The sequence below is a fragment of the Ammospiza nelsoni genome, chromosome 1, assembly GCF_027579445.1.
Source record: "Ammospiza nelsoni isolate bAmmNel1 chromosome 1, bAmmNel1.pri, whole genome shotgun sequence".
NCBI lineage: Eukaryota > Metazoa > Chordata > Aves > Passeriformes > Passerellidae > Ammospiza > Ammospiza nelsoni.
Genome location: NC_080633.1, coordinates 62839788 through 62853237, shown reverse-complemented (window position 1 = coordinate 62853237; position 13450 = coordinate 62839788). Strand labels below are relative to the sequence as shown.

At 43.6% G+C, this 13450-nt stretch overlaps 1 protein-coding gene across 1 annotated transcript in view; it reads right to left on the bottom strand.

Moving 5' to 3' along the window:
- MBOAT1 (membrane bound O-acyltransferase domain containing 1) overlaps positions 1 to 7305 on the bottom strand; it is a 58409-nt gene extending 51104 nt beyond the window's left edge. Inside the window, exon 1 of the mRNA XM_059482473.1 lies at positions 7165 to 7305. Coding sequence (XP_059338456.1) covers positions 7165 to 7254 — 90 coding nt within the window. The 5' untranslated portion in view covers positions 7255 to 7305. The remainder of the gene's footprint in view (positions 1 to 7164) is intronic.
- Positions 7306 to 13450: the final 6145 nt, after the last annotated feature.

Below are 13450 nucleotides of genomic sequence, written 5' to 3'. Positions count from 1 at the left end.
TAAGATTGGTCTTTTAAAGCCTGGAATTTTCTTATTGTGAGGGAAGCCAAAAACACAAGAGAAATAATATTTCCACCCAAATCCATTAAGGGTACAACATACTGTAAGTAGACCCCATCCAAAAAACTTCAAAAAAAACCATTTATGTCAGAATGTGTGCTTTTGGCTGTGCATCTGTGCTCACCTGTGATTTTGCAAAAGCTGTGTAAAATGCTTTAAGCCGGGGGGGGAAAAAAGGACTGGTGAAGATAAACATTCCCAATCAAGGTCATAAGAAGGGAGATGATGCAAACTTGGGAAAGGACCACCCAAAGGCTTTCCCTGGGCTGTTTCTCTCCAGGGGCTGCTCTCTCTCTGTTGGCAGAGGCTGCCCTGGCCGAGCCCTGTGCAGGACGGGCTGGATTCCACCCATTCAGCAGTGACCAAACAAGCCTGACCAGTGCTCCTCGCTGAAGGCACCACCAGATGAAGGTCAGACAATTCCACCTTGTCCATCTCTGCACTGAGGTGCTGAGGTGGAGCAAAAACAGCTCTGAAGAGCAAAGCAGCTGAGGGCGAGGTGCCTCCTCCATGTGACTCATGGTCTGCAGGGCCTGAGGTCGGAGGAGCTGGACCAAGGGCTGTGTGCCCCTCAGCAGCTGAGGCACTGCAGGTCCCTGGGCAGCACCCTCTGGCCTCTCATTCCCATAAAGGAACCCTGTGTAGGTGCTCCAGGGACACTTTGTGTCCAAAGTGTGCCCAGTGAGGACAGCAAAGGGATTCCTTCCCAAAGCACACTCCTGGTCCGAGCTGTATATTAACATAAACACTCTCACCACTATTAGTGAACTAACTGTAGAAACTTTTGCATCAGGCTGTACTTTTAAGAGCAGGCCTGAGTTTCTGGAAGATCTCCTTAATGACCCTCACTAGACTATCCAAGCATCCAGGAGATGAGGTTTGGTACCCTCAAGGTTATCTGTAACTACTGAGAAACACAGAGAGGGATTTTTTTTTTCACTCCAAAGTAAAATATGGCCCATTGACATGTTTTAAAAATCATGTTACCTGTTCCTTGATTTTGGACAAGTAGAAAAGGTTGGATTCCTGCAGCAATGCCAAGCCCAGTGCTGCAGCCTGCCCTGCCCAGGGCCCAGCAGCAGCACTTTGCAGTTTGGCAAGGCTGCCTCCAGCGCTGCCCGTCCTTGGGAACTGGAACAGGAGCCAAGGAGCAGCCAGAGGATTAAACACCGTGCCAGGCTGGCAAATGCACAACCAATCCCTAGGCATCAGGGGCTCCCCCGAAAACACAGAGCCAGCTCTGTGCTCCCCTAGGCTGGAGCCCAAGAGTCTTCACCACTACTTGAGATTTTCCCAAAATAGCTGCAGAGCTCCACTAAATCAGCGCTGGCGTGATTAATGCGAAGGGAAGGTTTCAGGGAGCTTCATGCAGCCCTTCAACGTTTATTTTTCCAGATCTTGTTTAACACAGATGAGAAGGAAAGTGCTTAAAAGGGGGGAAATTGTAAGCAGCTGATTCCAGTTGCAATTTTGTCCCTTGCCAAATTAAAAAACTTAATAGGACAGGCTTTGTTTTCAAGGCATGAGGGATATGGAAATATTTACACTCATAGTATCAAGACATCAGCCATAAGGTTCAAGACTACAGTGCCAAACACAGTGAGAACATGTTGGAAAAGGCAGCACACATTTCTAAAGCAGAGGAGAATATGTATTTATTGCAATTGTTAGTGATAGCTGACCTGAACAGAAAAAAAATGCTTTGGAGACAGCATTAAACTTTGGAAGAAAGTATCACACCTCTGTCCCAGGAGAATACAGACTCCTGGACCTTGCACAAGGGACTGAAACAAGAGACTGGATTTACTGCAAATGCACTATGAACTGCCCTGTTCACAAGCACTTGTTTAACTGGGGACCCAAATGAGAATCAGCAAGTTTCTTCCTCTGTTTTTTACATCATGCCTTCTCCTTCATGGCATTATAATATGAAGCTAATGATTTCTTTTAAGGAAAACAGTTTTATAAAACCTAAGTATTCAAAAGTCAGAAAGGCTCAAAATTAAAGTTGGTTTTGGCAATGCAAGTAATATTTTTCTATAAATGTGTTGAATTCAAATTTCATTTTTTCTTTTTGCTCCTCAAATAACTAAGATTTACATGGTTTTTTGGGGTTTTGTTTTGTTTTGTTTTTGTTTGGTTGGGGTTTTTTTTGCAGTTGAATGTGTTAGGCAGGGAGGGATTTAATGTAACAAATACTGCTGCAATTCAAAATGGAAATGTAAATTTTTGAACTGTAAAATGATAACATTAGGAAATTGCAATGCAGCATAGTTCATACCAACCATGACAGTTTTTTCCAGAGCTTCAGAGCAGCTTTTTTCAGTTAAAAACCTGATGCTAACCCCACTTAAATCTTTAATGAACTTCCATCTTCAGTTATCTCGCTTTGGTCTGTAACAAATTACCTTTCTTTCCTCAGCATTACATTTAATGGCTCTATTGACAGCCATTAAAGGATCCTCAAAGTTCACAGACTAAAGTCTGTTAAGTTCCTAGAAAGTTAGTTTTTTATTTGACTTTACACTGCCCAAAAACTGGATAAGAAAAGTCATGCCAAGAGGCTTGTGGCTAACAGATCTTCTGACTAGTTAATCAGAAAGCAGAGAAGTAAAACTAAAGCCAGACAGAAAAGAAGAAAAAAAAAAAAAGGTTAATAAAACCATCCCTGATTTTTGTAAAAGTTAAAATATATATATATACTTTTTTTCTTCTTTCTCCTTTTTAAACCAGTTTACCAGCATGCTTTGTGCAGAGAGTTTTTCAAACTTAAGGAATGGTGAAAAGACATTTTTCATACTCCAACTATCCCAAGATTCAGACGTGTCCCAGAATCCCTCCACAGTTAGTTTTTTTTATTTAAACTGCTGCCAAAATATAAATATGCAAATGACCTACAATGAAAGAATTAAAATGAAAAATTTTTCATTTCCACCAGAAGACAAAGCCAAAATTAAGTTCAAGTGGACTTTTTTATTTTTCCTCTTTGGGGAAACATGGCTAGCCTCATCAATGAAAACACCAAAATTAAAATTCCTCTGATATAAACATGAGAAGATGCTCATACCGTTTTTTTGAGGGAATTTCCTCTGAACTTATTTCTGTCAAAGTAACAGCCTTGGTACTGTCTGACAACAGGTCAGGGTAACAAGACCTGTTAAAATGTAAGGTTTGTTATACAGCAGTTGATCATTTGCACTAGGGTTGCTACTTCTAAAGCAATAGTAACCTGCAAATGAAGGGTACTACAAAATAACCTTGGGAAGCGAAACTTTTTAATCATGTGTCTTAACCATCTGAGCCTGAACTACTTCTAAAGATACCTAGAGCTTAGGAAGGCACGGTAAAACTACATATGAATAAACAATGCCATTAAATTTACTTTAAATGTGGCTTGAAACAGTATATTTATTTCTTCACAGTATTTTTACATGCACACACTCTGTTTACATAAATTACAGTATTAAAAGTTTAATGTTTAACTTCCCATATCTCACTGACTTTTGGTATAGGACTATATTCTGAAATTGGGGATTTTGGGCATGTATAACAAAAAAGTATATACTTTGCCAAAAGTCATTGTATAAGGAAATGAGAGGGATGATATTCCAGCATCAATGATTTGGGGAATACATGCTATGGAAAATAATGCACCCCAAAATTCTTTTGCAAATGTTGCTGAAGGTATATCATTGACCTAGACAGGTATTTTTAGCACACAAGTCGGCTAAACTTCAAAGTCTGCTTTCCTGAGATATGAGAATTAATTGAACACAGAGAGGCTTTTCATCCTCTTTCAAGATCATTAATCTTGTTACCACATATAGCACTTCTTTAAAAATAATATTTCAATGCTAAATTCAAAGATCAATCATCCATTGAAGAGATTGCAAATACATGCTGACACATCAGGATTGTTTCAGCATCTAAAGCAGAAAACACCTTTATGTCCTTGTGCAGTGCTGTCTCCTAAACAAGATGTGAGCAGTCTGCCAGGTACACAGTGCAGAGAGGAGCTCCATCCTCTGTAATTCTGGGCTGCTTTTAAAACCAAGTCTCAATTTTTTGCCTAAGAAAACCACCAATGTGGAAAACAACATTTTCACAGTCATCCATGCTTCCCATATTGAGTGACACAACAGCTGCCTCTGAGATGACAAAACATTTTCCAAGTACCATTACCACAGCTTTTCTGCCCCAGCCATGAAAGGATAACCATTACAACCTTAATTTCTCAGACCTTCAGCTCAACACTTTTTCTGGTCTTTTACATAGAGTGAAATCTCTCTCATAGCACAGTTTTCATGGAAAATCATCTGTATAAAAGAAGGGACAAGTCCTCTGTCCATTTAACACAGAGACATATGGCTTTCACATATCACAGTGATCTGGAGGGTCTAAACTCCACCTCTACCTCTTGCTGTCCAGGCACATCCTGGCATTTTTGAAGGTTCAGGGCCAGCCACAGGGAGCTGCCAGCTGCAGGGAGCAGAGGGAGATTGGGGCTGTCACCCTCCAACAGGCTAAGCACAAGGATGCAGACACAGAGTGGCAAAGCAGAGATGCCTCCCCTGCTTGGGCACTGAGCAGAAGGCACAGAGAGCCCACCAGCACTGCACTAAGGGGCTCCTGTAAAACCAGCCCCTGCTCCACATGGATTCAGATCTGGCAAAGTTGTCTTTCATATACAGAGCTCCATTCTGTGCAGAGGAGCAAGTAACCAAACTTCTCCCCTCCTCAGCAATACACTCTCTCATTCTTGTGAGGAAGGGAAGCAATCCACCTGGCAGAAGAGTCATATTAAAAAGATTGTATTTTGCTTCTGAGGGCCTTAGCACTGCAGGTCAGAGTTGAGACTCATGTGATTTGAGGGAACAGTGGTGGCACAGTGCTCCCACACATACCCACAATGTGGGTATATCCTGTTCCAGGACAGCAGAAGTACCTGATGCTTGGCATGGAGCAGCATGCTGCAGCGGGGCAGGAGGAGCAGGGGAAATTTTAAAAAGTATTGATGGCATAATCTCACAGGGACAATAAAAGAGGGGGATTTTCAGGTGAGGAAAGTTCTATTTCATTGCAGCTATGCTGCAGTTCTGTGATGAAGCCCAGAAAAGGGGGGTTCCTCCTGATCCATCACTGCCCTGTGCCACCTGAGGCAGCAGGATCATGGCAGGGACAGCAGCCACGCCTGCACACACACTGACACAGCCCAGGCACACTGACACAGCCCAGGCACACTCACACCTGCACACACACTGACACAGCCCAGGCACACTGACACAGCCCAGGGACACCTGCACACACACTGACACAGCCCAGGCACACTGACACAGCCCAGGGACACTCACACCTGCACACACACTGACACAGCCCAGGGACATCTGCACACACACTGACACAGCCCAGGCACTCTCACATAGCCCAGGCACACTCACACCAGCACACACAGTGACACAGCCCAGGGACATCTGCACACACACTGACACAGCCCAGGCACTCTCACATAGCCCAGGCACACTCACACCTGCACACACACTCACACAGCCCAGGCACACTGACACAGCCCTGTGCCACACTTACACACCCAGGCACACTCACACAGCCCAGGCACACTGCTGAGCCCAGAGCAGTGGTCCCTGCTTTCTGCTGTGGGCTTCAGACTCAAACCAGCCACCACAGAAGTGCCCAGCACCAGCACCCATGAGACCAGAGCCCAGGGACAAACACAGCACATAACCAGATGCAGTGAGGCGTCCTCAGGCCCAGAAGAGCATGAGAAGAATCTTCTCCACAGACAACACCATCTTTGTGTCACCTCAGCTGAATGGAAGGGCAAGATTTTCAAAGCTTAGAAAGAAAAACTGCAGCCTGTCAAGACTTCATTGTTTGGGAACTGAGTCAGCCTAACTCTGTACGAACACTGTGGCACCACAAACAAGCTGGAACAGTAAATGTTTGCTGCTTCTGGCTTCTTTGGTGCTCCTGTATTCATCAATCATGGCATGGAATACCTCGAAATAGAAGCTATCACTATTCATGTGCCTTCTCCTAATCTAATGGCTCACAGATAATTACAGGCCTTTATTGTTTGACTGTTTTAGTGTTGAGCAACATATCTCTCTTCTTGCATCAAAACCCGTTTTCTGTCAAAAAAGGGAAAACTGGCATGGTTAGATGAAGGAGTTTAATCTACAAAACGACATATTCCTTACTCAGCTTTAAAAACAAACAGTAGTAAAAAATGACACATAGCACCACTCACTCTGCAAACAGAAGAAAACAAATAAATCTCAATCTTCTGTTGATATTTTACCAAGCACACCTCTGCTGCCCTGGTTTCTTAGAGCACAGGTCAGCTTCCTAGTAGCTTGGTGGAGTCTTTTTCGGGCCAGCACAAACTTCCAGACTGAACTTCCTTGTCGCTGAAAGAATGCAGGAAGGCAGCAGGTGCATACAGGCACAGGGACAATAAAAGGCAGTGGGTAGGGGAGAGCAACGTTTTTCTGCCTGTTAAGGATAAAGTTAACTAGGAGACTATTAAGAATTAGAAAGCACCACCACAGCCTAAAATTTATGATGCTGTGAAGGATTTAATGCAAACTTGCCCTCCCAGAAGAACACTTGTGTGTCTGTGTGCTCTGCCTATCTCCATATATGCACTTCGCGATTCCATCAGGCACTTGGACTAGGTTGGAAGCGGCTTTTGAGCTTCCCTTCTACAGTCCCGTAGCCACGAAAGCAGTGCCGGAACGTAAGGATTCCCTACAGGGCACCCCGCATGTCCCCACGCGGTTCCCAGGGCTGGACCAGCACCCGAGCTCCCGAAGCACTCCAAACTCTGCCCCAGTCAGCCAGCACCGTGACTGACAGCATCCAGCAGCATCCAGCAGCGACTTCGTGCGAGAGCAGGAGAAGCGCCAGGCATTGCCGGGAAAAACGAAACGCTTCCCCGGTGACAGCAGCCCGACCCCCGCCCAACGCCGCTCCTTCCTACCGCTGCTGCGAGGCCCTCGGGCGGGCACGGCGCGACAGCCACGGACCCGCCGTCCCTCCCTGCCGGCCGAGGATGCCGCCGTGGCCCGCGGCATTCCCGCTCCTCACCTGGTCCAGCGGGATGCCCAGCAGCGCGCTCAGCGGGTGCAGCAGGGTGGAGCCGGTGGTGCGGTGCGGGGCTCCGGGCGCCTCGGCCATGCCGCATCCCCCCCGGGCGGCCGCACGGCCCCGCCGCCACCTGCGCGCTCCCGCTCCCGCCGCTCCCGCTGCTCCGCGCCCGCCCGCCCGGGGCCCTCCGCGGGGCGGGGCCGCCGCCGACGGCCGGGGCGGGGCGGGGCGGGCTCCGGGGCGGGCAGCGGGGAGCGCTCGCCGCGCCCGGGGCCGCATCTGCCGCCGGCCGCCGCCCCAGGGCGGGCGCGGTGCCCCGGTGCGGTGCCCCGGTGCGGTGCCCCGGTGCGGTGTCCCGGTGCAGTGTCCCAGTGTCCCTGTGCAGAGTCCCGGCTCGGTGCGGCCGGGCGCGCCAGGAGAGCCGTGAGCGGGGTGTCCCGGCCCCAGGCTCCTGCCAAAAGCACAAGCTTGCTTCTCCGGCACCCGGCAGAACTCGCAGCTTCCCCCCCGATCTTTGGGGTGTCACAGCCAAAACAGTCCTAGGAATAAACAAACAAACAAACAAACAAACAAATTTATTTATTTATTTATTTATTTATACAGAGGCCCTTCGCGGGGGAAAAAAAAATGGAAAAAAATGAGCAGTAAGCTTTAAGCGATGAGTTTACATGGCAAGCAAAATACGGCCGTTAAAAAAGATATAGGGAGAGGGTTATTGCTTGGGTGTTTTGGTCGATTACCCCAAATGTACATTAAAACAACATAAATGTAAACACCAAGTAAAGTGTCTTCAGGAAGGGTGTGTTTACTAAGTAGTTGCAGTCAAAATGACTGAATGGGATGCACTCAAGGATGTTTTGTTCTGGGTCACTGACAGCCTTCAATCCAAGTTTTGATTAAAAGAAGTGCTACGGACATGGCAATAGACACTGGAGCCACCTGCTCTCTGTAGAATATTCTCTGTGTGCACCTTTGTATCCATCAATTTACAGATGTGTGTGAGTGCTGAAACTGCAGGCATTTGCTGTGTGCTCACACACACACTGCACACACAATTCATGCGTATATTAATAGTTTAATCTTCTTATAATGTTAGTGAATGGAAAATATTATTGGTTGCAGCTGAAATTTGCTATAATTTCACAAGAAAATATACCTAAATCTAGTAATAACCTCATGAGAAGGGTGCTCTATCTTTCTATGCTATGTGAACACTGGTGCTTTGCTGAACCCAGCTCAGAATTCTTGAAGCCTTGTAGTAAAATGGAAAAAGTGGCCTAAAATCAACTGGGAACTGTGCAGGTCATAAGGAAGTGGAGAGAATTTGGAAAATTCAAGAAAGCTCGTCTTATCTGCAGGAGGAGTGTTCTTACGCCTGCCTGGACAATGCGGGGTTGTGTTGCAAGGAGAGCTCGGTCAGCTCTGCGAGCTCCCTGCTCGGCTCACAGCTGCTGGCGCGCTCACAACCTGGAATATCCCAAAGGGTCCTTGTGGGCTCGGTTACACGCTCTTCAATAGGCCGGTCGTTTTCTTTTCTCCAAGCAATTGCCAACTGTGGTAGCTGAAACTGTGGCAGTGGCTTAAAATGGTATTGTGCCATGCTGAAATGCCCTGCTTGTGCTGTGCAAGGGAAAACCCAAGCAAAGGCTGTTCAGTGGGGAAGGAGATTTACAGAAGTAACATTCTCTTAGTATCATTTTAGTGGTGCCACTTTGAATGCATGTGAAAATATAAACATGCACACACATACTTCATGTGGAAAAGTAAGAGGTTTGGAAGAACTGGATAGCCATGCATGAGAGTTCTTAACGTTTTCCATTATAAGTTGCTCTTTCCAGTTTAAAATTTGCCAGCCTGAAACTCTCTGGATGGAACTTTCCATGGGCTGTGTCTGCCACAAGCAGGCTGCTTGTTGAGCCTTGGCTAAAAACATTGATCTGCTTTTGGGAACAGAATAAAAGTGATTTATGACACACACAGTACTGATAATATCAAAGCTTTTTTTGCACTGTGGAAATCTAGTACCTCTGGGAGGGTGACTTCAAGTTTAGACATGGTAGGTTTTTTTTGAATCAAGGAAATGCCTTTCACTGTGTTTGTGAAACTGCCCAAGAGCCATCAGCAGCCAGAGTTCTGGGAGGAAAGCCACAGACAATCCATGTGGATACTCAGGGCTCAGCACATAATATTTCTGAAGGCCATAGGCATTCTTCTGCCCTTCACATTTCCTCTGTGTGACTGGACTCCACCTATTTCTGCCACTAGAGGAGCAGGACGGGATATCACCCAGCTCCAGGCACAGGAGCTGCGTGTCTCTCTGTGCTCAGGGCTCAGCCATCTGGGCTTTGTGCGGTGGTGAAAACAGCTGATCCAGAAAACAGCTGGAAGGAGGGAAAGACAGATGGAGAAAGTCAGGCACAAGAGCACAAGGAGGAAGGAGATGGCAGCTCTGAATTTGGTTAGCACAAGAAGCTCGGTGAAGGGAACTGAGCAGAGCTGGCTACAGATACAATGGAACAGAGCAATCCTTTTACCTTGTACTGTCGCCATCAGGACTTCCAAGATGGAAATTTCATTGTGGGTATCATGTTTAATAGCCACCCATAGGCCTATCTTACATTTCTAATATATTTTGAATTAGCTTATCTTTTTGACCTCCACAGGATCCCATGGGTTCTGCTGTTTAATTATGTGCTGCATGAAAAAGTACTTCCCTTGGTTTGCTTTAAAGCAGCTGCCTTGTAATTTCATTGAGGGTTGTCTTGCTCTTGTGCTCTGAGAAATAAACAAGTAATCATTGCTTAATCATCTCCCCCATGCTTGTCATAACTTCATATACCCCGAGCTGCCTCTTGTCCTCACTGAGGACTCCAGTTAATCTCCTATTACATGAAAGTTACTGGTATCTTTGTCCTTCCTTTTCACCCTATTCTGTTTTCTTTGAAAGGAGGAGACTGAAGTTTTGTGGCAATGAACTATGTTGTTCTACATTCCTTTACCGAGAACCTCTGATATCATCCCCAGTGACTTCAAAGTCTATTTTCTCAGAGGTAGTAGGTAATTTACAGCCTAATGTGTATGTGTAGTCAAGATTTGCTCTTTCCTGCTTACATTTACCAATATTAAATGCTAACACTATTTAAATTGCACCATATACAACATTGTTAAATCTGTTTCAGCTCAATAACAAAGCTCTGAATATGCTGAACTACTACATATCCTTGCTAACTTGGTCATCTTATCTCCCTTTCCAAAACCTTAGAGTATTCAACGGGACAGATTTATTTGTATTAACTTCCAATTTATTCTCATCCTTTATTTATTTTCTTTTAAACAGCTAGTAAACCCAGGGGAAGTATTTCCTGTGATTCTGTGATTGTTTAAAGTTTTTGGGTGTGAAACCTTACCCCTTTCTTGTATCTGGAAATACAAATATACTTTGTTGACAGGATCACTCTTGGTGTTTAGAGAACACTAATAGATTTGTGATGTATAACTTCTGTACAATGACTATAGTTTTCCCATTATACCATGGTTTTCTGTGCGTCTTCCATGCTTAAAAGACTCACAGCCATTAATAAGAGTACTTTAAAAGCTTACACTAAATTCTAGTACAGTCCAATATTATCATTTCCTTTCATGGGAATATTAACTCCCTGTGAGCATTACTTAACTTTTAAAATGCTTCCCCCTCTGTTCTCTTGTAAGAAAGACAGGATATATTTCCTCAGAAAAGTATATCAGACTGTTTGGAAATAGAGATATAACTATTTTATCATTTACCTTACAACACTGACAACATTAATTTTATATCAGGTTCCTTTTTTTAGGGAAACCAACTGTTAATGAGTAACAAATAATTCTGAATTAAAATTAGAAATTAGGCAAGAAACATCCAGGTGGTCTTGCTAATAGTTTTCCTGTCTGAATTTGTGCTCATCAATGGCTTAACTGAGTTTTACTTGATAAACACATTATTCTGTTAAGCTTGTCTAATGTTATTAAACTTATATGCAGCTGTGAGCTTCTTAAGACTTTTTTTTGTTTGATTCTTAAAGTAATATGCTATTAGAGAGAACTAGCATACAGATATGTGTTCTCTTTCGTATGAAGGCCTGTTTGATAGTAAATAGATTTTACTATCTAATAAATAAATAAGTAACTAATTTTACAAAGCTGGCAGTTTTGCAGCTCATAGAATTCTCCTGTAACTAAAACTTGGAAAAATCCCCAAAAGATTTGGTAGTTTTCCTATTGTAACTGTGAAAGAAAATATGTTGACAATGTAGCTTATACATAGTTATAAATGTAAGACTGTTAGTGCAGTTAAACTTGCTCAGGGAGTTTTTTAATGTCACAGCTCAGGTTAGGCCTGGGTTATTGCGATGTGTGCACTGTTCAGGCAATACTCAGCAAATGACAAGAGTTTTATCTGTTCACTGGCAATTCCTGGGAAAATGACCAAACTTCTACGTGTCTCCCTGCATTGATTCCTAATTTCAGCAAAGCAATAAAGCATAGGCTTAAATCCTACAGGATTGCAGTTTTCATTGAATTTTAACTAATGCTGTGGTGCCTTGACATGTCAGAGCCAAAACAAAGTTAGTTTGTGTAAAACAATGAGTGAAAATAAGGAAAATATAATCCCTGCTCAGTTTCATCTAAAGTACAGTGAAACAAACCTGTGTGAAGAATAGAACGGTATGAGTATTCTGATTATTTTAAAATATAGGAAGATGATTATTGCTAGGGTATTTTGATTGATTACCCCAAATGTACATTAAAACAATAGTTAGATAATAAATGTAAATACCAAATGAAGTGTCTCCAGGAAGTGTGTGTTTACTAAGTAGTTGAAATCAAAATGACTGAATGGGATGCACTCAAGGATGTTTTGTTCTGGGTCACTGACAGCCTTCAATCCAAGTTTTGATTAAAAGAAGTGCTGCGGACATGGCAATAGACACTGGAGCCACCTGCTCTCTGTGGAATATTCTCTGTGTGCACCTTTGTATCCATCAATTTACAGATGTGTGTGAGTGCTGAAACTGCAGGCATTTGCTGTGTGCTCACACACACACTGCACACACAATTCATGCGTATATTAATAGTTTAATCTTCTTATAATGTTAGTGAATGGAAAATATTATTGGTTGCAGCTGAAATTTGCTATAATTTCACAAGAAAGTATACCTAAATCTAGTAATAACCTCATGAGAAGGGTGCTCTATCTTTCTATGCTATGTGAACACTGGTGCTTTGCTGAACCCAGCAGTGGCCTAAAATCAACTGGGAACTGTACAGCTCATAAGGAAATGGAGAGGATTTGGAAAAATGAAGAAAGAAAGTACAAGTCTTTGCTGCCACATGGGATACCAAAACATTGAAAGGTCTTTAGTATTAACTACAGTGCGGGGAACATCTGACTTAAACAAAGGGGTTTTTTGAAGCAGTAGGCAGAATTCCAACAACCTCTGTGTTTACCAAGAATGTCTTTAAATGTTCATGTTTTTCTTGCTGTCACCTACACCTGTGATGATACTTAGCACTTATTTTTGCAATTTATAAGTGAATCCCTGCTTTTTCCTTGTCCTCAGTGGGAACAAAATTTAATTAAAAATTAATGTTTTATTAGTTGAGAGCGTCTACTCTTTAATTCTAAAAAGGTTTCAAAAATCTCTTATTTGGAATGAACTAGAAGGAAATTAATTATCTGTAAAACAATTCACAGTTCTGTATATCAAGAACACATCATTTCATGATTATGCTTAATAGATTTCAAAGGTACAAGTTTTATGCATACTATTTATACAGTTAACTGTCTGATTAGTGTAAATGAATTTCAATGTATAAACCACTGCCTTATGAAAGTCTTTAAGAGCAGTTTGACTGGACATTCACTTTTATGACCCGGACCCCAGGTTTTGCACCAGCACTGATGTGCAGCAGGTGAAGAAATGTTCCTAATCCAAGTTCCTTCCATAGAGGAATTTTTCAAGGCATTTGCTTTCACCATGCTCCAAAAGAAGTTATGAAAAAGCTTGTCTGAGGCTAAATTCCTCTCCAGAACTCCCAAGTCACAGCCTCAACACTAGTGGTTTCCAGGAAAGTGGTGCTGCTACATTCCAGGCTTCCAGGTGTGTGAAAGAAGCACCAGCCAGGTCTTCAAAGCACTTGTGGTACAGCCACCAGTGCTGTGCTCTGGAAGATGGACAATCCCTCTCTGATTCAGAACTTCCCACCTACCACCAAAATCTTGGTGAGGATTTCCTCCCTCTCAGCATCT